General features: G+C 39.3%; 2 protein-coding genes and 1 long non-coding RNA gene across 5 annotated transcripts in view; 1 reads left to right on the forward strand and 2 right to left on the reverse strand.

Moving 5' to 3' along the window:
- The window catches only part of LOC122993266 (nuclear receptor coactivator 2-like), a 66,749-nt gene extending 49,247 nt beyond the window's left edge, over positions 1 to 17,502 (reverse strand). For all 3 annotated transcript variants that reach the window (XM_044367272.1, XM_044367273.1, XM_044367270.1), the window contains exons 1-2: positions 16,596 to 17,502; positions 3,410 to 3,474 (exon numbers count right to left, since the gene is read on the reverse strand). The gene's annotated coding sequence lies outside the window, so the exon portion shown is untranslated. The remainder of the gene's footprint in view (positions 1 to 3,409; positions 3,475 to 16,595) is intronic.
- Positions 6,972 to 11,156, forward strand: LOC122993267. The gene is made up of 3 exons (XR_006406366.1): positions 6,972 to 7,073; positions 8,533 to 8,646; positions 10,053 to 11,156. It is a non-coding gene; the product is annotated as an uncharacterized LOC122993267 (long non-coding RNA).
- A 1,626-nt stretch (positions 17,503 to 19,128) lies between the features above and the next one.
- Positions 19,129 to 24,781, reverse strand: lactb2 (lactamase, beta 2). The gene is made up of 7 exons (XM_044367274.1): positions 24,543 to 24,781; positions 23,465 to 23,625; positions 22,371 to 22,491; positions 21,874 to 22,052; positions 21,322 to 21,470; positions 21,005 to 21,092; positions 19,129 to 20,752 (listed from the first exon to the last, which is right to left on the reverse strand). Exons 1-7 carry the CDS (start codon positions 24,662 to 24,664, stop codon positions 20,709 to 20,711), a joined length of 864 nt encoding a protein of 287 aa, XP_044223209.1. The 5' UTR covers positions 24,665 to 24,781; the 3' UTR covers positions 19,129 to 20,708.
- Positions 24,782 to 26,133: the final 1,352 nt, after the last annotated feature.

Below are 26,133 nucleotides of genomic sequence, written 5' to 3' on the forward strand. Positions count from 1 at the left end.
CCCCTATATGTCATTCAAAAAACATTAATCTGTAACTATAATGTTGGGCGATAAGGTCTGGCTCACAGTTCCAGTTCATCTCAGAGGTGTTGGATGAGGTTGAGGTCGGGGATCTGTGCAGACTAGTCAAGTTCTTCCACACCAAGCTGGGAAAATTATTTTTATGGTCATGGATTTATGCATTTGAGCATTGTCTTATTGAAACAGGGAAGGGTCTTCCCCAAACTGTTGACACAAAGTTGGAATAACCCTGTTGTCTAAAACATAATTGCATTCTGGAGCATTAATGCTTTCCTTTGTTGGAGGTAGGAGGCCCAACTCTAACCATGAACAACAGCCTCAGATTGAAGACAGGGCATCACATTGTGTATTTACACAAAAAATCACCAACACTCACGACTAATCATGTTGATATGATGACCAGGATCTCATTAAATATCTCTATGCTGTATCTAACATATCATGCTTTTGTGATTTTCTGTTATTTATATACTGTTATATGTCAGATGTCTGTGTTAAACATTGTCAAAAGTTCCGAAACTTGAGGTGAGCTTTATGCAAAAATACTTCCTGAAAGTCAGAAGTCAGGATTTCAGGCTGCTCTGAATGCTCCGTTTGCATAGTAACCTCTACTTCTTCCTCATGATGACGTCAGATTGTTCATGCGTGACCACAAACGGCTGTCTGTTCTGTAGTTCCTGTTGCTTAGGTTATTATTAAGGTTGCTCCAAGGGTTCTTCGTGTCGTCCACTCACATATTTTGGATCGGATTTGGGTTCAAACATGTACGGATGTATTTGAGAAGTTTCCATTTTCAGTAAAGAACAAGAAAAAGAAGTGAAATGCGAGTACTGGAGTGTGTTTACGTAACCTTTGTTTAGGTAAGGGCTGAGGTCAGCTGAGGGGCAGTTTCCTGGAGTTAACCAATCAGAACAGAGTGGGGTCTTTAAAGAGACAGGAGCTAAAAACGGCCTGTTTCAGACAGAGGCTGAACTGAGGGGCTGCAAAAAGGGCCGGTATAAGATAAATGATGAGTTTTCAACTGTAAATCATGCAACGAAATTCCATTAAAGCCACAGAATATAAATGTAGACTGGAAACGTGCATGATACATCCCATTTAATAAAGAAAAGAATACATTCACTAAGCACCAAAATCATTGTTTTTCAAAACTGTTCCTAAATTCACAAACTTTCAGTCAGAAACAGTGAAGCAAATGAGAGACAGAAAAAGAGATTGAGAGAGACTGTAACTGTACATTCAGCACTTGAAAAATAAGCATTGTCCCTGTTTAGATAACCACCTTCACACTTAATGAGATGGCAGAAAACACAAGTGAAAGAGAAAGACAGAGAGAGATAAGTCATTTTAAAAATGACAAAAGCTCTAAGTGCTGGTGGATGCAGCTGTGTTTCACAGGCCACACACACACACACAAACACACACACACACACACACACACACACACACACACACACAAACGGCTCGTACATATTCACACAAGCACGACTCAGTAGAGCGCACAAGACACACAAAATCTGTCAAGCTAGCTGTCTCTCTCACTTTAACACACACACAACTTTCTTTTCTTTCCCTCACTCTCACACACACACAAAGACACACACACACACACACACACACACACACACACAGACACACACACACACACCATTCAAACCACCACACACACACACATCTCTTTCACTTTCCATGCTGTCATGTCAGGATGTCCCTGTTTGCTTTCTGAGCCTGTTGCTGTTACAAGGAACCAGTTTTAAACTCTGGCAGGGTTTCTCAACCTTTGAACCAATCCTGGTTCCATTTTTAGGTTCCAAAGTTCTCGTGAGCGCACCTTACGTTCTAATTATTATTAACTTTATGAGCTATCACACTAATTTGAGGTAATAAAATTCACGTTCACAGTAGCTGATGGGTCCCTCTGCGGTGCAGTGAAACGTTGCAATCATTTAAATATGAAAGTTGCATTTTAAAGAGAACACAGATGGAAACTAATGATATATTTTAAACTCAGTTAAATCATAAATACATTTTAAAGTCCTCATCATTGACTTAGAAACCAACTGTGACCTTTCCCACAAACAAAGTGTCTCCATGTGGGGTCATGACTGGGGTTGGGCCGATGTAAAAATGTTCAAATCGGTTTAATATTAAGCCAAATACCGGACTGGACCGGTAACACAGAATTTTACCATTAGGTGTCTCGCGTGACTCAGCAGCTCCTGAGTGGAATATGATGAATGAATAAGAGTGTAGCAGCACCACAGTCAGGACTATGGATGTATTATAAGAGCTGGATACTGGACTAAAAATGGTGCCCATTCAGTCCTATAGGAAGTGCTCGCCTGACGCATACGCCAAAAAAAGTTTCTAGCTTCCGCTCAGCCCATAGACTTTACATTGTGATGATGTGACGGATTTTTAAAATCGCTTTTCTCGGCTCAAGGAAAGTTTTACAAACATAAAACCTCCATGAATCATAAGTTCATAATAGAAAGAGTCATAATTGACGTTGTTTGCAGTTCGAGGCGTCCTGTAAACAGTTTTACAGGCGTCTCTTTTACAATGGTGGTCTATGGGGAAAATCCTTTTTGGTCCGCAGGGGGATTTTTCGCTGCAATACCGCGAGTGGCCACTGGGAAAAATTGTCTGCAAGGCTGAGCCGCAGCGCCCTATCCAGGTCTTATTATACATCCATGGTCAGGACACATCATGTTTTTATTTCTCACAACAACCTTTCAACTTAACTTATCTTCTTGTGCTAGGGTACTGTGCGTAGGTGTACACAGCACGGCACTGCTATGCTAGGCTAACGATCCTAGCCATGCTAACTAGCTGCTAGCCGCTGTGCAGGCTTGTAAAATTATCTGTCACATCCCTTTGTATTCGCGTAATTTTCAGAACACAAGCAGCTGTGTTTCAGAACATCTCAGACTGCTGGAAGCTATAAGCAGCCCTGCTGGATTTATCCGGGTTATCGGTGAGATCTGCCCCGTTAGTCCGGGTCAGCCTACCTCCTCCAGCCTGTCTCTGAGTGGACAGCGGCAGCCGGCCCCGTCAGTGTCAGAGCCTCCGTGTGAGAGGCTTAGATGTCTGGTACTGACAAATGTTGGTTCACTCGGTTCGCATAAAATCAAACTGGTTTAAGCTTGTACACCGGACGGGACGGACAAAACCAGAAACTGACGCAACCCTCGTCGCAACTCAAGGTCGGGAATCTCTGGATACAACATTAACTCATATATCAGGCCTAAGAAATAAAACTATAAACTAAGACTACAGTGTTAATACCCTGATACTAGATTGTGACTTAGTACTTATTGATTAAAGAATATATCAAAATGGCAGAAAAAAAACACATTTTCATGATAATTCAAAGGAAGTCACTCACCTTATATGCAAAGCATCCTGGGTAAACTTCCACAAAGGGTTACTTTGGGACATCATTCACTTTTTCTGTAAGACATGAAATAAGAATAATGATTAATGTGTAAAAAACAAAGTGCCAAAGATTTGGTTTTACACTTCAAAAACATTGGTGGACTTGTGGGAGGATGATTTAAAAGAACGGTTAAAATCGATGCAGCGGCTCCAAAAACACTGCGTCATACACTTTGCAGAATGCAACATCAACAGCCCTTCAGCAACTGAAAATAAAATGAAAACTAAACACCCATGTCTTTCAAAATACATGTCTCCACTTAGTAACACAGACTTTCTGTTAAAAATAGTATAAAATCCAGATTTCAACATCAGTGGTTATTTCAGACCCGACATTATACAACTTGTTTTGACAGGCAGGATAGTACTTTGCAAGTGTAGTAAAGTAACTTTTATGAGTAAAAAACTGGCGGACTTTCTCTTTTAATGCTGAATAGATTTATGCATTTACAGATCTTGTGGAAAAAGATGGAAGAAAAAGACTGAAATAAGGCGTCAGGGTTGAGAGACATCACCTCACGGAGCCGCAGGAGTCGATCCGTAATCGAATCCGACGAAGGGGCCACACCCAGGATCGAATGTATGGAAGAGTTGAGTATGATAAATGTGCTGTTGAGTTTTTACAGTGTTTGCAGAATTTCACCTTAAACATCACCCACTGCTTATGCTGGAAGTCTCACTCTTGCCCACAATAACAAGAGAACCTGCTGCTTTTCCCAGACACTGACCCTGCCTGGGAGGACGATCCGGAGACTTTTGAGGCCTTTTTCACACTGTGAGGCTGACCTGTGCCAGTGTGGTGCTGGTCCAGGTTCATCGAGTTCCCACTGTCTTCGGTTCACGTTCACAAACATCCTATTTCATGAAACAGTTTGTCTGCTTTTATTTGAACAGCTGAAGTGATGTGGAAACCTACTTCAAACCTCTCTCACGAGCACTGTTGAATCGTTCTTTAAAAAGACGTATTAAAACCGGTGTGTTATTTTCACGTAGTAAACTGAAAAGTCTGATCACATGTTCTGTTAAGACACGCTCTATCTGTTCCCTGAAAGTCGCTCACTCAGTGTCGTCCCACCTTTGTCTTATGTAATCGGGTGAAAACTCAATCTTTTCAGGAAATATCACATGTCACATGCTCTCCCTGTTGATTCACATCCTCTCTCCCACCACTTCTTAACGTACCAAAACAATTTTGTAAGAGAGGTTACAATGATTTTGACCCTATGTGTTGATATTTCTGGAGTGTAATTTGCTTTAATTGAAGCTCATTGTAAATTATTCAAGTCAGAACTTCAACTAAATGCCTTAAATGTATAAAAAAAAAAAAGGCAACAGGCATTAGTTAAATATGTGAAACCGAAACATTTATCAACTGAAATCTGTAAATGATATTTAAAACATGAAGGGGCGGCCCTTCCCACTCAGTCCGTCCGATGAACTAGAGACATGTACCACATTTATTTTTAGGCTCTTACTGCCGGTTCTCATTGAGTAACATACAGTGTTTTACCAGATTTAGTATCATGTTGCAAGAGCAGCACCAAAACTTCTTCCCTGAGCCAGTGAAGTGAAGTGAAGCGGTGTGTTGCTGCAAGTTGACCCGTTGCATTATGTCACCGTTGTATTTCATCTGTGTCTATGTTCTACATCGAATGCATCTGGTGATACGACCGATGAACATTTCTGGAACATTTTACAGCACAAAACACGGAGAGGGTGCAGTTCTTTTAGAGCAAAAACAGCTGCATTGTACATTGTAGTTCAGTATTAAGTCAAAAGGTTGTGATATGCGCTACTCTACTGCTGTTATTACTCTTTGGAGCCATTTCTAGAAAAAACCTAACATGCCCAAACTCTTTGTGATGAAGGAACATGTCAGACCATGGCAGCCGTGTGGCTCAATGACGTGTTTTTAATAGTTTTTGGACAACAATGGAGGTCTACGGTACAGAGGAGTAAGATATATGAGGCCTTGGATACACACAAAGTTGGATCAATTCATTGTCAGCTCTGCACATGAGATTTGTTGACACTTTTGTTGACTACGAATCAGCTAACTTCTAATCAGAAATAGGCCACTGTTCTTCCCATGCAAACTAAGCTAGTTTTCAGAGTTTCTAGTGATGGTGGACGGAATAAAATTACTTATATCATGTTAATTTGCTTCAGATAAAGGACGGAGGGGGCCAAGAGGATAGAACAGGCTTATGGGACATGTGGTCTTGCGAGACAGAAAAACACTGATGCTTAAAATGCAACATATTGCAGCTTAAAAGTAATCATATATTTTATGTGTGCAGTTAAAAAGCTTTGATGCAATAGTGTGAGTGTGTGTGTGTTACGATGGGAGGGTTACAGTCAAATTAAAAAGTAGTAAAAAAGAAGAAGTGAGTTTTTTTTTTTTTGGTCAGTGGCCAAATCCGAAACATCTGCTAGCTCTTCCCCTGGTGTGTGTGTGTGTGTGTGTGTGTGTGCGTGTATGTGAGAGACAGCCGCCCTCTCAGTCAGTTGGACACAGCAGACTCAAACCGCACAACACTTCGACATGCACCTGCCACCACTGACGGATAGCTGCATTTGTATGTCTGTGTGTGTGTGTGTGTGTGTGTGTGTGTGTTGTGTGCGTCAGAGTGTGTCGGTGTGTGTGTGTGTGTAGGAGGGATGGACAGCTGATCTCTACCCCAACTGCTTTGTGAATTGCACAAGCACACATGCAAGTACAAATGTTTTTTATGCACACACACTATGACAAAATGACTCCGCTGCTGTGACTCAACTCGAGTTGCGTGTTTGGAAATTGCGTAGTGGACGGTTTTATTATTACTAATCAATACTAACATAGAAAGAGAAAATCTTTCTTATGATATTCTGTCTTCTAATGACTCAAACCTTCTTCAGTATTAACACTGAGGCTGAGAGATGAAACTGAAAGCTCTGGAAAGTTAAAAAAAAAAGTCAAAAAAGTTGCGTTTCCTGCTACAATGTTCACTTTTTACTGAATTTGTTTGTTTATTTACAGGAACCATTACTGATATACATTGCTACATACAGATAAGCAATGCAACAGATGTAACATATATATATAGGGTGTCTAGCTGAAACTGAGTACAGTAAATGAGATCCTCTTTCAGCAAGGTACAGAAATTGATGATGATGATCATGCACCCTCAAAGACTCTCACAGTATTTCAAGTCCAACATGTAATAGTTCTTTTGGCATAAATCAGAAATGCTCCTTTTCTCTCTACCTGTCTATGAAGGCATGTTGGACTTTATGTTTCATTGACAGCAGCTGGCAGCTAGATAAGGTGTTGGAATGGAGAGAAAAGCAAAACTTGAGCTTAAAGGGATGGTTTGCATGAGGTAGGCTACATATCCGTAGTCAGTGTATTACCTGCAGCAGTGCAAAGGAAAGGGCTGTCTGACGGCAAGGTAAAGCGCTGAAGATATTCTAAATATAGCGTGCACTTAAACTGATATTGATTTTTTTATGTGTGCCTTTTTTTAGCTGGCTAAAATACGTTTTGCTGCTGGCCCCGTCCGCAGCGGTACACTGCTTAGCTTCCGTGCCTGCTTCTCCAAACTGCAAGGGTGCGGACGGCCCATCTACTGCAGGTAATACACTGACTAAGGATAAGTGCCTCATACAACCACACTTCAAAAAATGTGAACTATCCCTTTAAAAAGGGGATGTATCATGCTTTATGTGGTTTTATGTTATTTTTATACTGTTATGGTGTTGCATGTCTATGTCTTAACGCTTCCGCTATCAAAGTTACCTCTACTTCCTCCTCGTCATGACGTCAGATTGTTCTTGTATTCCCACAAACAGCCATCCTTTCTGTAACCTTTGTTGCTAAGATTGTTACTAATGTTGTTCCACAGGTTGTTCAAGTTGTCCACTCACATATTTCAAATCAGATTCAGCTCAAAACATGTACGGATGTATTTGAGAAGTTTATGTTTCTAGAAAGAAGAAGAAAAGGAAGTGAAATTCAACTACTTTGTTTGTTTATGTTGCCTGAAGAGCTGCAGGAAGTCTGCTGAGGGGGCTTAAAGAGACAGGAGCTAAAACTTCCTGTTTCAGACAGAGGCTGAACTGAGGGTTTTTGAACTGTAAATCATGCAAAGATATTCCAGTAGAGCCCAAGATTAGAAATATAGACCCTGGAAACACGCATGATAAATCCCCTTTAAAAGCAGTGTCTTGTTAAGCCTTGATATTGATGAGTAAGAACCATCTCACCAGCATCTAGACTGACCAATCCTGACATTTTCAATATGTTTTCAAGCTAGCTAGCTAGCTAATTAGCCAACTAACCATCTAGCCAGTTAGCAGGTGGATTATTGTTTGGTAGCTCTCTCCACATGCCGAGGTGCAGGACATAACAAACATGTGTCTTTGTAGAAAAACTGGCAAAACACTGACGTTACTGCTTTGAGTAAATACAGTCTAGGATGAAATTATTTTATTAGTTCTGTGAAGAGAAGTTCTCTGCGTAGGTGGACTGAGAACCAACAGGCTAATGCATAGATAGGGGGCGCTGTCATGAGACCACAACATGTATCTACACACACACACACATACACACACACACACAACATATATTTCTCTCTTTTAGATACTGCCTTTTTCTTAAAAGGAAAGCATGTAAATCACATGGCAGATATGGATGCTGTGGCAGAAATTGTATCCAATTTGAAACAGATTTTTAAAATATTAAAAATAAATACAAATAAATAGTGAGTCCCTATGTAATGCGTGACTTGCACCACATTTTGCCTTTCACAACAGGGAGAAAACACACACCAATACTAATCATGTTAAAGAGCTAATTTTGTTGTTGGCAACGGTGAGTAACACTGTAAATTATTTGCATACGATATATTATGGTAGATTTTGGTGAGCAATCAGACACACACAACACACACACACACACACACACACACACACACAAACACAGTCTGTGTAAGACAGAGAGAGGGAAGAGCGAGAGAGAGAGAGCCACAGAAAGTCAATGAGAGACACATAGAGATGGCCTACTTCCTGACTGTGATTCATTTGTGTTACTAGGCAGCTCTATGGTAACACAGTGATCCACAGCTACACTGGGCTCAGAGCTGGTTTGAGGAACGACCACGTAACAGAAGTTGACTACAGTCTAATTATCCCGGCCGGAACCGAGAGGTACGCTCCATCTGTACATCCAAACACATCAGTGACATTCGTTTATGACGGCGGTGATTCGTCTAATTCTTCATAACAACATTTCAGTCCAGGCGCATTCACCGTATGTCCTCATTTGTCAAATTAAAGCATATGACTTTCAATACTTCTCACCGCAGTCAACACGTCAAGAATTTGACTCCTTACTAAGAATTTTTAAAACAATAAAAAGTCAAAGATTGGTCAGAACTTGCCCAAAGAAAAGCTTTTCATTTTTTATTACAACCATCTTTTTGTCCTCAGTGGCCTCACAGCGTGCGCCCTGCAACCACAGATGTGCGATGCTGAATCAAAACACAACAAACCCGAGCTGTGTCAGCCTCAAAGCGGTGTTGACTGCATCTGGGCATAAAGAGAAGTTGTCCCCATGCTGAATATTACAGGCTTCTGAGTATTTCCTGATGCAGCATATTCAATGATCTGTCAGCAAAACATTTACAGAGTTCCAGTTGATTCTCAAAACAGTGTGAAAATCGGATCATCCTGATAATTAAAGGTGCAATGTGGAGTTTTCTTGTAAACAGGAAAAGTGTCTGGTTACATTTAGTTTTATTCATTTTATTAAAAAAAAATTAATCCTGCATTATTTACATCCATCCACAGGGAAACAGGGACCCACACATTACTATTGCTCCATAGTGCTACTACTGGTCTAAGACTCCACAGGTCACCTTTAAGTATTAAGACCGGACTATTTAAATCAATGCAATGGCCACAACACTTCATCTCCATCTGTTTAAGCTCCTTGCTGTCATTTTAACAACAACATCCTGCCACCATAAAGCAGTGATGAACACCACAATTAGTTCTGGCCGGGGCCTACGTTTGTTCTGCAAAAGCTTGTTATGCTATTAGCTCGTATTATCCGGCTGGCGGCCTGCGGACTCTTTCTCTCTAACTCAGCTCTGCTGTCACAGTGCTGGAGAATTACAGCCGCTGCCAGCTCCAGCTAACCAAATTAGCACTTGTTATGCAACCTGCTAGACTTGGCTCCCATGCCTGCTGCTTCAACCCAGCACTGCTTTCATTCCGATTTGCACATAGCAAGGCCCTGCAGACTGCTGCAAAGCTTGACAGTACATATGTTTGTTTTGTTCCTTGTTAAAGCACTTTAATTAATGAGTCTGATGTAGTACAATGGTTTTTTTTTAAAGTTACCCTGCCTCCGAGAGAAGTTGAAATGTCAGAAATTCAAATTTTCTGCAAGAAAAAGTACAATGCAACAGCCCTGAGGGGCAGAATTCAAAGCCGTAAACTCAATCAAGTGGATTTCCTGAGATATGTTATCGTTCTAACATTACATCCACTTGGCATAAAAAGGTTCCCCTTTTTTGAATTTTGATCTGTGAACCAATTCTGTCTTCTAGGACCCATTTAGTAAAATACTCCGCTAGACTAAACACTGCTGTATCACTCACATGGATCCCGACTGTTGGACCAATCGACTCCATGTCGAACCCGTGACCGAGAGTGCATGGAAATTTTATGAGAGGAAGAACATCATTTACAGTATTATTTTACTTTCATATCACGCAACCATGGAAATGTCTGTGGCATGTTTTGTTTCTGTTACTTTAGGATGAGCAACTGGATGCACAGAGCATTAGTAACTGTTATCTGGTGCTCCGTCCATAAATATAATCCCAGTATGTATGCCAGCTGAAGTAAAGATGGAAACTGTTTCGAATTGGTAACTAGAATAATTTAACTGTGTCACCAGGTGCAAAGCATAATACACTGATCCATCTGATACTATTTTATATCTGTGGTTTCAGTTTTGTTTTTTTAAATAACATTTGAATTGGCTAGCTGGTTAATTATAACAGGTGTTTCTCTAGTAGTTTGTGTTTTGTTATTTTGTCAGTGATGGTTAACGTCTGTTGATAAGACTGGGAGTATATGCTGATATTATTATTTACCAAATAAAACTGTATCTAATGATTAGTACTTCAGTGTATGTGGACATCAGATGGTACATGTGCATAAATGAAGCCTGATACTGTTTGTGCAGCTTGGTATCATTTATGATCTGATGTGTATAATGTTTATTATTAGTATCAACATATAGGTCTGTCTTATTGTTTCCAATATTAAACTCAAAAAGCTCAAAAACTCAAAACTTTGTCAGTTTTTAATCTGCTCTTTAACCTGTTAAGCGACTCTGTCCCACCTGTGGGACACTTTAGCCTTAGTGGCGCTATTTTCAGGGTCACATCTACTCGTTCTGAATTTTTGGTTGTAAAATTGAAAGACTGACCTTTTAAATGAGACCAGGGTTACGAGAGTTGAACAACAGTAACCTTCTTATTTTGGGTACGTTGTTTTCAGGCTTGTGCAGTTTCATTTCTATGATTTTCATTCTTGTGTCTGCTGTTTTATTCCATTGTTTCAATCTTAATTTCTTATGTAACTGATTCATTTGAATTACCCCACGTGCTACATAAAAGTCACTACGCCTATAGTATCTTTCGCCTTCTTTATCATACCCTTTGAAACTCTCTTGTCAATACGCCTCTGCCTACGTGTAACCGAGAGAAATTCCCTGCACGTTGGATCAAAGTGTTTCTGAAGCGAGCGTGTATACCTTTCAAGGTGTAGCTACATCTCTCTCGCGAGCAGTGATATCATTGCTGCTGCTGCTGTTTTTTTTTGTTGTTTTTTTTTAACTACGTGAGCTCTTCTTTTTCTCTGACTAGCTTCGAGGAACCGAAAGACACTGGTTAGATAAAAATAAAACATGAGCTTTGTTTGCTCGCGTACTTTAAGTAATTAAGATAGAGATCAACGAATTGATTTGTCTTTGAGTCACAGAAACTTCAAAGTATTAACCACATAGACCGCTGGATGTGGTGACTGCTTTCAAAAATTTTTTTGAATATAGGCCTTAAATATCCAGAAATGCACGTATGCAAATATGGGTGACATAAAGAACGTGCTCTGATTTAAGTTAGCGTCAGCCTGAGCCTTTCATAATATCAAGACTGTGCGTTGATGCTTACATATAGGTCACAGAAATAAGTTTTTAGACTAAGAGGAAAGAGGAAAAACTTTCTGAAACAGCCTGTTGAATGTCTAATCCTCACATACTCTTTTATCTTGCCAATACATAAAAAAAGAAAGAGAAAAACTGTGTTTCTATCGTAAACCAGTGACTTAAATTTTTAAAAATATGTACCAGAAGCAGTGAACAAACATATTGCAGTTGAGAGAGAAAAGTTGTGATTATCATGTATTTTGTGTGGGGTAAATTTTCCTGAGGGACTATTACAGTAATTATGGTGTTCAGACACTAGAGGAGACTTTCAGAGGAGTCATGACATGGCTCTGCGTGTGTGTGTGTGTGTGTGTGTGTGTGTGTGTGTGTCTGTGTGTGTGTGTGTGTGTGTGTGTGGTGCTAGATAATTAGAGCATTTGGTCTCTGGGGGATCAAACCTAGTGGACGCCTGTCTCTGCTACGTGACAGAAAGCCAGGTGGCAGTCTCACTGTGTGTCTGATAAGTTGAAGGCGGTGAGAAAAGCCAGACATAAACAAACACAGATGAGTATACAAGCGCACACACACACACACACCCTCACCCACACCAGTAAATGTACAGATAAACCAGCAGAGTGGGGATCACCCACCCAAAATAGAAAATAGGGGTCCGTGTTTGACTCCTGTTGCAATTAAATGAATGCAGCTTGTAATTGTTTGTAATATTTTAAGAAAAAATGCTAAAATTCTCTGATTCCAGCTTCTTAAATGTGAATATTTCCTGGTTTCTTTAGTCACCAATGATAGTGAGATGAATATCTTCGGGTTGTGGACTGTTTGTGAGACAAAACAAGACATTTAAAAGGTTCTGACATGTTAAAAATCAAAAAAAATAAGTGTTAGTTGCAGCCCTAATCTGATTCATGTGATAAACATGAATCTGACTCAAAGTACTCTGTATAAAATGCATTGATACACTTCATCATATATATGTCAGAGTGAGGATTTGCTGTTGGTGGTCTCAGACCGAGCGTGTGTTCTTTTAGCAGTGGATTTGCTCGCTGAGGATAAGACCTGGTAGAGAACCTGCCATGGAGAACTGCACAGTCAAGCCTCTGCCCTTCCTCCTCCTCCTCCTCCTCCTCCACCACCTCCTCCTCCTTCTTCTGCTGCTGCTACTGCTGCTGCTGCTTTTGTCATTGGTCAGGGCATTATTTGAGCCCTCACGTGGTTTAGTGAATTCAAGCCACTAAGGATCCCTCACTGGGCGAGCTGCCAATCTCATGTTAAGATCTTGGTCTTAAGTACATTCCTGCACCCTCGCCGCAGCACTATAAAGGTATAGTTTTGGCATACTGACATTTAACTAGACACATCATTCCCTGCGTGCATTTAAGCTTAAATGACTAAATTATAACGTAGGAGTAACAACACCACAACAAAAGCAGATTCAGGCAGATTTCTGAGTATAAAAAACAAGCACTTGTGATGTTTATCTTATGTTATTGAACAGTTTGGATGCTTAAACCGGATGAGAACTCACTAAACGTTTAAAAAAAAAAAAAAAAAAGCTGAATAAACAGACTACAGAAAGTAACTCTTACAGAAAGGGGGGTAAACAAATAGCCTGGAAACCTGACGTACATGTTGCAATCCTTTTCAAAGTTCACTTTGGGGTGCAGGGAAGAGCAAATACGCTTAAAAGAGACAAAAAAAAAAAAAAAAAAATCACGAGTCCAGCCCTAAAAGATAACATATCCAGAGGAGTCAGATGGCACCTGTCACGTAGGCAAACTTACAAGATCTCAACAGTAACATACCAGCACAACAGCAAACACAAGACAAAACCAGAACAACAGCAAATAAAAGACACAAAGGCAGTGGCAAACGGCTAGCCGCCTGTTATACAATAAAGGTTTGAGATAAAAAGGTGTTTGTACTTTGTATAAACTCATGCAGTATGTAAAGTCATGTAAATGGCTCCGCAGCTCAACTCACACCACGCTGCTTTGCTTTACGTGCAAACAGCAGAACTATCATAATTGTGACAAACAACTGTTCAAAGTCGATCTCAGGATGTGGGATTATCTTTGATGCCCGTGCTCTCACGATTATAAAAGACGACATCTGAACACTCAGTGGTAAAAAAATGATGTGAGAGTTTTGCTTTGTAAATTGTCAAGTAAGAATTTAAATATGCAAAATGCAACACAATGACCCTCCAAAATGAAGGAGGATTAAACTTATTTCCTAGTGTCATATAGCTTAAAAAGCTTTATGTGTTAAAGCAGGATGTGAGCATTTTTGTTCAAATAAACTGATTAAAATGTAGCTTTTATGTTTAAAGGTGCAGTGTGTAGAATTTAGTGGCATCTAGCAGAACAGACTTGGCAGAAATGGAATATAATATTCATAAATAAAGGAGAATCGTGTTTTCGTTAGCTTAGAATGTGCCCTTTATATCTACATAGGGAGCGGGTCCTCTTCCACGGAGGCCGCCATGTTGCACAAACATGTTTCTACAGTAGCCCAGAATAGACAAACCAAACGCCGGCTCTAGAGAGGGCCTTTCACGTTTTTCGCGAGTTTCACCATAGGTTATCCGACATGCTTGGATGCTTGCAACCTCACAGCTAGATGCCACTAAATCCTACAAACTGCACCTTTAATATTCATTTCCTCCACGGCTTCTGCTTCTCTAAAGTATATCTTTGCTGCTGTATTTCCAAGATGAAGGTCTCAGCTGTCGAGGCGCCTCACCACAAAGCTGCATTTTCTTTCAAATATTTGCTGTCTTGCCACATCTTTGCCTTGTATTTAATTTTGCAGCACATTGTGTTTTACCTGATTTTATTTGCACTGAATCTGGAGATTTGGTTTGAGTGCAATTATGTGCTAGAAATAAAATGTTATTTAAATACTATTTTTGTTCTAGGATTTATTTAGTTTTTGCCTGTTTATTATTGCATGTTTACAACTTCTTGAGCTGAGAAAATTAATATTATGAAGAGACAAGCTTCACGTCACTACCCACAGATCAGTAATAAGTTGTTTCAAGTTCATAAAAATTGAACAGGACGAAAAACGGATGCCAGACGACTTGCCCTTCAAAATAAAGGCAGCACATTTGTCAAAATAAAATAAACCTACAAGAGCACCACCAACAATTTATTTAAATCAGATAATGTTAAACTAACGTCTTGGTTTGCAGCTTGTCTATAGCTACCATTTATTTAAGTATGGTTCACATTAATAAAACATGAGTAAAGGGACTTTTAACTTTTACTTTTTACTTCTTTTAAAAGGTGCGGTGTGTAGAATTTAGTGGCATCTAGTGGAACGGACGGCAGAAATGGAATATAATCTTCATAAGTATGTTTTCATTAGTGTATAATCAGCTGAAAATAAGAATTGTTGTGTTTCTGTTACCTTATAATGAGCCCTTTAAATCTTCCATGGGTCCTCTTCCACAGAGGCCGCCATGTTGTACCGCCATGTTTCTACAATAGCCCAGAATGGACAAACCAAACACTGGCTCTAGAGGGTTTGGTTTCATGTTTTTCGCAAGTTTCGTGACCACTGTAGGTTCCCCTACACACTTGGAAGGGGAGGGGAGGGGGAAGGGTGTTCAGTTTGTTGCAATCTGCAACCTCATCGCTAGACACCAATAAATCCTACACACTGCACCTCTAAAATGTCATCCAGCATTTAATCATTACAATGCAGCAATAAATCAAAGTTCTTCTATATCATTAATTCTTAGTGACAGCAAGATTAAAAAACTCATGACTAGAAGAGAAAACCAAAAGATCCCACACACTGTCCGTCAATTGAAATCACTTTATGTACACAACTGAAACATTGTGTTCATAAAATTTTGGGATTCTTTGTTATTCTTTTCAAATTTTATGAAATGACACTCAAAATCAATGAGTATTTTATTTTGAAAGCAACCACCGGAAATTCAAAACGCATCTTTATTCCAACTCACGGTTGAGTTGGTTGAGGAAGTCCGACACAACACAAGCCGGGGTTTAAGTCTCAATATTAAACGGTAAAACGGTAATATGTTTAACTCAATCACAAAAGCACTACTAAAGTAAACCACGGCTTACACTCTGGGATCGATAAATTTTAATATTGACAAGCACAAAAGACGAATACATGCGCTTTAAGCTAACGTATCTGTCACACACAGCCACCCGCAGCAGTCGCTTGTGTTGATCAGGAAGGGGTTTTAACGTCTAACTGTTTTTTAAGTTAAACAGCAAAGTCCTGTTTGAGGTGTTTATGCGGTTTATCACGCACTGTTTGAACACGCAAAGCAAACAGCAGCACACTTTTTTTTCTTTTTCTTCACTAAAGACATGAGCCCTGAGTGTTTTGGGAGGTTTTTTGGCAGATAAAACTGCGGAAAGTAGCATATTTATTCGTCTAGCTGGCGATATTTTCGCACTAAAAACACGGTTCGCTACCGACAGTTGTCACACAATCACTTCAACCGACAAAGTCATCGTGTGGATAATCGTGAACAGTTTGCTTAAGAGGCTAAAATATAATGGAGAAAAAATAATAACCTGCACGATAAGCACAGGTCGCTTCTAACGTTGTTTCTACAACTCCACTAGTTAAAGCTGGGACACATTTTTTTTTTTTTGCTTGAACACCATATAAAATATATAACGGTTACGTTATAACGGCGCCGGTTAGAGGGCAAAAAAATGCAGCACAAAGTAGGACAAGCTCGATATAAACCGGTGCAGACACTTTAAACAAGCCCATGCAGGAGTATTATATGGTTCATTTATTGGGGGGGGTGGGGGTGGGATTGAGGAAGTGGAGTAAGAGGGTTGGGGGGGTGAAGAGAGGGAGGAGAGGAGAGGAGAGGAGAGGAGGGGAGGGGGGGGTCAAGACAAGAGAATGACAGGAAACTTACCTGAGAGTTGAGCAGCCATGAGTGCGCGCTGTGCGGGATGTGACTGTCGGTGAGGTGTCGGTCAGCAGCAGCAGCGGCGGTGGAGGCGGAGGCGGCGGCGGCAGCAGCGGCAGCGTCCGGGGCCGGAGCCGCCATGTTCATCTGGCTCAGAGGCTCCTCGGCTGTTTATCTTTACCAGTAGACCCCCCTCCTCCTCCTCCTCCTTCTCTTCCTCCTCCCCCTCCTCCCCCTCCTCCTCCTCCTCCACTCTCATCACCACACTGCAGAGCTGAGTGTCTCTCTAATACTCACGTTTGCTAATTTAGATTGCTTTATTGGCATGACTAATAACGAGAACAAAAAAACAAACAAACAGTAATACAAACAGTGTTGTCATATTGTATTGTAGTATTGTCACAGTATTGCTAAAGCACTGTACAAATAATGAATGTGCACAATATTTAAAATGAAAAAGTGCAAAGAAATATATACATTCATGTATATATACAGTATATATACCTTTTGAACAGTGTTCGAAACAACTGCAATAGATTTAACCTTTTAGTCCAATTATTGCATGCAATATGTTTGTTATCTCCAATTATATTGCTGTAATATCCATCTAATAATAATACTCTGGATAGGGACATTAATTGCACTATATAATATATTACTTGCTGAATACCACAAAAGTAACTTTTATGGTATGTTTGTTTGTGTTTTGTGCTGCTTTGTATGTACTTTATTGTTGAGTTTCGTGTTGTAATGTATGTATATGTGTGTAATGTTGAGTTTTATATCATATTTTTGAGTCTTGTGCAGTTTTATATGTATTTTCTTGTCGAGTTTTATGTATTTTAAAAGCCCATCTCAGAGCAGGCAATGCAAACTAGCTCAGGCTATAAATGCTGTTGCATCTGGCCTAAGGTTCATGCTATATACTTGTCTCTAAACAAATAAACATTAAATAAACAAGTGCAATTTTGAGGTACTTGTGCTGTATATTGATGCCACATCATACCTCTACCCCTTTTTATTCCACTACATTTATTTGACTTCTTTTATTTTACTTCACAGATTAATATTTTACATGCCAAACATAAACTGTGCTGTATATTAGAGACAGTATATTCTGTATTCTGCATATTGAACACATTAGACGATGAAGTACATTTTGCTGATAATCCCTCAACCCCCCCCCCCCCCCCCCCCCCCCCCCCCCCCCCCCCCCCCATGTGAAAAAAGAAATCACAGCATGTGTAGGATATATATATACATATCAAAAATATGTATATATTAATTTCTCATGTTGTGGCAGACAGAGAGAAACTGTCCCGCAAGAACTCAACCATCTTTCATTTCCCCCAGTACGGTTTTTAGTTTTTCATTATCCGAGTTATTAAAATGTTGATGCCCATTAGTGAATTTTGGGGAGAACTGTTCCCTGGACAGATTTATTATTCTGTCTCTCAGTCTGTCTCACACACATTTAACTCTCTAACCTAGGCAGGCAGAGCTGATGCAATATTACAGCTTCAAGGAGCAATATTGTATGTTAAGCCTCACAAAAAATACCCCAAATTATTAATGTAATACTAAGTGAGTAAATATTGACCTCATCCTACTTTCTAGGGTTTTTATTTCAGTGCAATTGAACTTAATATTTAGTGTATTTACAGTGATCTTAGAGGATGTGTTCTGTCTTGAAACAACAGTCAGGTGCCCAAATGACTCTTCTCTTTCACTGTTCATATGGGCCCCTGACTATTGTGAACCTATCCTTTAATGTGCTTTATGATATTTCAACATCCTATGACACATAATTATATCTAAGTGAACTGACACAACATCTGTGTCACTCAGTTGTGACTTCTTAGTGACCTTATGATACCTTTTGTGACTTTTCATTTCCTATAGTAGGCTATATAATTGTAATACCCCTGGGTATGAATGTTATTGTCTCAAGTTAATGGTACTTCTCATGGTATTTTTCTTCTAATGTACCCCAGATATGTCCATATAAAGTCTTGCATTTCATTTTATTTGCAAGTCAAATTTTTAGTGTTCCCTGGCTGTATGTTAAAAAGGCAGCAGTGTCTGTGTCACTTACTGTGAAAATTGACTACTTCAGTGTTTGATGCATGCAACTATAACAATCTAATTTTCTATCACTATTACACTCATATGACAGTAACATGTAGATATTCCTGTATAGGTTTATAATGACTAAATAGGGGACTTCATTAATGAACCTTTACCTTGCAGGTTGGTACACATACAGGTGTAAATTCAGTGACATTTGCATTTTATGTGTGAGTCTGTAGTGTCCTTTGAACGTGCTGTATGATTCACACACACTGTACTTCTTTATTCTAAGTGACGAGGCTGCTTTCAGTGAAGTCACCATTCAGTTATTCAACATGAGTATTTTATGTAGAAACACTTACAGAAAAATCTGAGAACGCTCCACCTTCAGCTTCGATGAGACTCTCTGAGGGGTCAAACACGGGTCAAAAGGTCATTCAAAAAATAACTGTCACTCATTGGATCACTGTGAAGATACAGAATTCATGAGTTTTATTGTCAATACATACATATTATCATGAGGTGTCTCTCAAAATGATCTAATAATTAACACTAATAGACAATAATTCTCATTTATGGCCATAAAAATACAGAAGACACTCACAATGACTCATCACTCAATATTTAATAAAAATAATTTCCGACAAAACACACATTATATTCTTTAGCATTTATTAATGATATACTTTGTGAATTTTTCAAAAACATTTAGATGTTTAGAGTACCTGTTAAAGCAGAGCTCCAAATAAAATCAATTAGCTGACACTGCCACCTAGTGACTCACTGAAGACTGAGATCGGACTGAATAGAAAATACATAAAGTACCAGAATTTGAATGAATGAACCTTGCATGAGAAGGTGTGTCCAAAGTGTGTCTTTTAACTGGTATTGTATATCATCACGTGAAAGCTTATGTAGACTATGAACCTCAAGTTGCAGGGAGTAAACTGGTGTCTTCAACAATCTCTGAAAACATATCAAAAATCAATTTTGCTTGAACTCAACTGCCCTATTTGTTCACCTTTTACTTAACCAGTGGCTCCACATAAGAACGACTTCATCCCTGAGGAAAAAGAAAACCCTGTTCCAAACCCAGATAAACCCAGATACTAATCCTGACAAATACCCAGGTAACCCGGTCTCATGTCCTGTATGCAAACCTGTCCTGCAACACATTAAGACACAATGAACCACATAACAAGCACAATGTGCAAAAATGTCAGTTGGTACACTTGTTTGTAGCTTTGCTAAGAGTAGTCTCCCTCAGGACTTCAAATATATACAAACTCAATGATATACAGTATATGTAGTATCCTGTGTATTACTGTATATACTATATAAATTACTTATATGTTATGAAGTCCTAAATAGGGCCACTTTGATGAAACACTGGCTATATTAAGTTTTGCAACTGCCACCTCTTAAAGTCTGTTTAAATGCAGGTTAAAGGAGAACTCCCAAAAACATCAAGATCGATGCAGCAGAACCACAGATGTTATCTTTTTTTTATTCCACGTACTCTTCTTCCTTGTCAAAACCTGGTTCCTACATTACCCAAAATGCAACTTGAGACTCTAATGTGTAATGCTGGTAGCGGCTAATGTAGCCTCAAGCAGAAATGAGGAGCGGGCTGCGGTGGTCTGGTAAACTCATGACATCACTTGAGGCAATTACCAGATTTCGTGCAGCTCCCTCTGGAGCCACAAAAGCTCTTGCACTACTTTTTTTAGCGACCTAAAGAGAGCATTCTCACACATTGATCACATTGTCGGACGGGGTTAATCTTTCAGGCACAGGCAACAGTCAAACTGAACTTTTGGCCACTTTAAACTTTGAGAAAGGCTGCAGCCTCGTCTTCATCTAAGGCCACAAGTTTGATCACCTTCCGTCCCTGATTTTTCCATTAACACATACCAATCAGCAGTTCTAAGGCATTCAATGATAAACATTACACAGATGAGGTGATCACTTTAGACTGAAAAAGATGGATTTCCATCATCTTAGCCAAAAGGTCAACTTGAGTCCATTTCATCCTTGTCTTGTGGGTCATCACAGGTTACTCTTCCATTTGATGTTCTGTGAGGTTTCATTCACTGAAGAAGAAAGTTTACATTTATAGTTTAAGGAATCGAGCTGACAACGAGTAAGAATAAGCCTCACTTTCTAAATTGCATCACTGCACATGCAATCAATTATCATGGACGCTTAACCTTGACACATAATACCAAAACTATCTGCATGGCCAGATATGTCTGATTTGGTTACATTGACCCTTTAACCGATCTGAACTGGCACTGATCACATGCCGTAAGTAGCTTTTGCGGTGTTGATATGAGATGACTTACCCAGGCTGATCTTGCCTTCTTTCTCTAGTTTCTTTAAGTGATGGACCAGGTTCACGTTAGCTGCTTGATGCAGGTATTCAGGGGTGTCCTGGAAGAGAAGCACAGCATTTGAGTACCGTATGTTCACTTCCATAGTTAGGATGTTTACTTTGTATTTGGAGGAATTAGGAAAATTTCTGTCTGCTTCCACTAAAACCCAAGAGCAAGGATGGCACTAAACAAGCTTACCAGGAGTCACAGAGACAATATATTACAACAGCCTTTAGCTCTTTTCAGGCTGGGAAAAGCATCTAAGTCACAAAGGGTTTTGTCCCAACCTTGTAGACGATCTTAACGAGCTCCATTGAAGAGAAAGGCTTTCCTTCTCCGGTCTGAATGGCCGTCAGGATCTGCTGCTCTCTTTGGTCCCGGTGGCTGATGTAGTGTCTGATCTTAGAGCCAGCATCCTGCACCACAGGGCCGTGACCTGCACAGAGAACAGCAGTTTTCCTCCAAACACCTGAAAGACTTATTTAACGGACGAGCCTCAGACTGACATTCACTCATTTAAAGTGAACAATGTATAATCTGTCTTTAAGTTTTATTTTATTTAAACCATGTGACCGCAGAAGCTTCTTTGGTTGACCCCCAGAGAACAAGAACTATTGGTTGAAACTTTTATTTTGAAAGGAAAGATAGAAATAGAAGTAAGATAGAAAAGACATTGACAACAATTTTGATATTTAAACAATTCTCAGAGTTGTTTATCTCACAAAATTACTGAACATTGTCTAGTTCCAGCTTCTCTAATGTGAATATTTTCAGTTTTTTCCTGTTTTATATTATTGTAAATGGAATATTTGGGGGGTTTCTACATTAAACTCACTCACCAGGGTAGATGAGTTCAGCCTGGGAGTCCAGCAGAGTCTTCAGGGATCTCATGTAGTCGTAAAGATCCTCAAACACGGCCGTGCCTTCTCCCAGGATGCAGTCTCCGGAGAAGAGCGCCTGCTCCTCCTCCAGCAGCAGGGCCATGTGGTCATCTGTGTGGCCCGGGGTGAACAGCACTCTGGGAAAAGACAAAAAAAAAGATAAAACAGGATTCACTGCTTTGCTGCTAAAATCAACAAATAATCTGTCTCAGTTCAGGTTTATCTTAAAGCATCAGCAATTAATCTTGGGATAATGCATTTCTGACTATCTTCTCAACATTTTTTCAACATATTGTAGAATTTTTATCTTACAGCTGGGTTTTAAATTGATAATTAGTTTTCCATTATTTTTACTGACTCTGTCTTTTGGTTGTTTTATTATTTCCTTTACAGCACCCAGTAACCCTATCAAAAGCTGAACACATAAACTCAGCTTGCATATAAAGTGAACTGACTTGAGTGTTGCCCCCTCCGTCTGGACCACATCTCCATCTTTTAAGTACATGAAGCTTTTGTTTCCAGCCGTCTCCCTGACCTGGCTGGAGCGAGGCAGTTTGCTGACTCGGACTTCAGAACCTACAGGAGGGAAAACGAAAAAAAAAAACATGAATGTCAAATTCTTCAAAATACTCTGTATAACTCTCTTTCTTTCTCTCCGTTGTTTTATGATATGAAAAAATTCAGACAGCTTCGAAGTGTAAACCATCACACCCAAAATCAAACATCCACAGGGGCATCTGGGGTTCTGCTAACATGATGCTGGTGTTTAGCAGGTATAATGTTTCACCATCTTAGCTCAGGGTTAGCATGTGTACATTTGCTAATGATCAGTAAACAGAAGTACAGCTGAGGTTGATGGGAATGTCAGTAATTTTTCAGGTATGTGATAATGGCGCTAGAGGAAAAGTCAGGAGATCACCAAAGTCACTGCCATACATTATTTAGGAACCATGAATGTCGTTATAATATTTTGTGACAATCAGTCTAGTAGATGTTGAGATATTTCACTGCTTACATGAAAACTTTGACGTGTTAGTGGCGCTAGAGGAAAGTTGGGAGATCACCAAAGTCATTAGGATTCATCTCTCTGGGTAACATAAATGTCTGTATTAAATGTCATTCCAACTCATTCAATAGTCATTGAGACATGTCACACACAAAAAAACCACATTAACCTGCTGGTGGTGCTCCATGAAAAGTCAAGGAATCATTAAAATGACCATGAATATCTGTACATATCTGTCTAATGGCTGTTAAAAACCAGCCACAGATCTCATTGTGAACACGGTTTCTAGAGTTGTTACGTTCTTAAATTATCTGCATGATTTTTCAAATTAAAGAAAAACAACGTGGCTTATTAGCAAATGGTTACGGAAAACATAAAAGCAACAAAATTATAATCAACAGAATAAAACAGACATAAACCTTCAGCCAAATATGTAAGTCACTGCAAACTGGACTCTGTTGTTGTTGGACAAATCACTGCATTACAAAGACTGCTTCTGCTTCTGATATTATTAATTTTTCCACACACATACGCTGCCCTCACCGGTGATGTCCCTGCAGATGTCCTCCACCCCGCCTGTGTGATCATGATGCCAGTGTGTGACGATGATCTCCTGGATGCTGGCGTTGAACTGCCTCAGCGCCTGCTTCAGACTGCTGATGTATTCAGGTACAGCAGGCTCCCCGGTGTCTATCAGCACTCGTCTGGAACATATACACACATATGAAAGGTAATGTAGTTAAAGTATTGCAGTAAAAGTACATAAGTATTATGAGCTTGATGTAGTTAAAGTATTGCAGTAAAAGTAGTGGTTTGGTCCCTCTGACTGATATATTACTATATATGACATCATTAGATTATTAATAGTGAAGCATCAGTGTTAGAGCAGCATGTTACTGTTGTAGCTGCTGGAGGTGGAGCTAGTTTACACTACTTTATATACAGTTAGCTAGTTTAGTCCAGTGGTTCCCAACTTAGGGGTCAGGTCCCTCCAAAGGGTCACCAGATAAATCTGAGGGGTCGTGAGATGATTAATGAGAGAGGAAAGAAGAAGAAAAAAAGTTCTGATACACAAATCTGTTTTCAATCTTTGGACTTTTCCTCTAATTTTTGATTTTTGGTGAAATATTGGATCATTTGAACATTTATTGAAATGAAAGCATGTGAGAAGTTTAGAGGGAAAAATCACTATTTGGTGGAGCTGTTAACAACTCATAGACATGTGAAATGTGACCCCGACTACACACTGCTTTTTGTAAGACGTCAAAAGCCAAAAAGTTTGGAAATAACTGGTTTCATCTTTAACAATGTGTTGTATTTTAAAAGCTTTTTATATTATCCATTGTGTCAAATCTTCATGTGAAAAGTAATTAAAGCTGTCAAATAAATATAGCGGAGTGGAAGTAGAAAGTAGCATCACTTGGAAATACTCAAGTAAAGTGCAAATACCTCAAAATTGTACTTAAGTATAGTACTTGAGTAAGTGTTCTTAGGTATACCGAGGGCTATCTGGACATCAACCCTTTACTGTCATGTTTTTACCAAAAGGCAAATAAGTCGTTTCTAAATACAGGTAATGTAAATGCGGACATTTTTAATATATCCAGTGTCTGCTAGTCACCTTTCCCCAGTGCCGACCAGGTAGGTGTTGGTTCCCTGCAGGGTCATCGGTCCAGGATTACAGCCCAGAACTCGAACAACTCGGGCAGACAGCTGCTCTATCCGAGGAATAATTGCACTCATAGTTAGAACCGATCAAATGTTGGCCACAGAATAAATTAATAACACATACAGACAAGCAGGAGGCCAGTAAAGCTTGTCAAACAGGAAACATAACGGAAACTGTATGTAAACAAAGTTTACTTCCTGTATCACCCAGAGCAGCCTTCAAAATAAAATACTTCCTTTCACCCTAGCCCCGATCTGAAAAGTGAAGCCAAAGCGGAAGTGACTTTAATCTGGATTATCTCTAATGACCAGCAGGGGGCGACTCCACTAGCTGCAAAAAGAAGTCCCATATGGAAGTCTATGAGAAAATTATGCAGGATAGTTTTGGTCATAATTAAAATTAAAAGTCCAAATAGAAAATTAAAATAGGTAAAATTAAAAAGACTATTATTTTACTACACTACTAGGAATAATCAAGCCACAATTAAACTTAAAAAGAAAGAGCAAATTGAAAAAGCAAATTGCAAATGTAAAATGATAATTTCAAAATGTAAAACAATGAAAAAAGTGAAATTTAAATTGCAAAAGCTTAAATGCAAATGCTCAAATTGAAAGCTTAAAGAGTACAAGAGTTCTTATAATACATCCATGGAGTCCACAAATCAATGGGTGACATCACAGCGGCTACGTCCATTATTTTTTACAGCCTATGGCTTTAACATGGGACAGAGATGGTGAGAAAGCATTACTATGTTGTTTAATCAATAGTGTTTTCACTCGTGTGCCTCTGTTTAATGCTGTATTTCTACTTCTGCACTGTACTGTTAAGTATTGTGTCAATACATTATTCTATTAAGACAAGGCACATAACTCAGAGAATGAGAAACCTACATACCACTTGTTTAATGCACTAATGCTTGTTTTTCTGATTGTTTCTTAACATCAAATACATTCCTTTTGTGATTATTCCACGCTAAAATGATCTCGCTTTCACTGCTGCAAGAAAAAATAATGTTCAAAAATGTTTTACCCTCCTTCTTATAGGATATGCTTGTTGCTGCATTGCCCTGCTTAATGGATTTCTATATATATTTCTTTTTGTTTGACTTCTGCTATCTCTTTTAATGCTTTTGATGAAATTACATTCAAACCAACCAATCCATTCATCCACCATGGTCAAGTGCTCTCTTCATTTGCTCCCCTTTACACATAATGGTAAACACATATATTCCTTTTTCTCACAATTAAATGAAACCTGCTGAGGAATGTGCTACCAGTTAGTGCTGCTATAAAAATAAATGCACCTCCAACCAGGCCAAGAACTGAATAGACTCATTACAGGTTATTTACTGAATATCTATCATATGAAATGTCCTTACAATACTGAACACAAAATGTCAGTAGCACCAGCTGAACACTTGGTGGGGCCGGTGTCCAGTCTGATAACAGTTGAATTACCTCTCACTTCATCTAGGAGACTGTGGCACTTTAAAAATATTAGACGGCGCTGGATTATCGGCATTTCACAGGATGAACATTTTTAT

The sequence above is a fragment of the Thunnus albacares genome, chromosome 12 (genome assembly GCF_914725855.1).
Source record: "Thunnus albacares chromosome 12, fThuAlb1.1, whole genome shotgun sequence".
NCBI lineage: Eukaryota > Metazoa > Chordata > Actinopteri > Scombriformes > Scombridae > Thunnus > Thunnus albacares.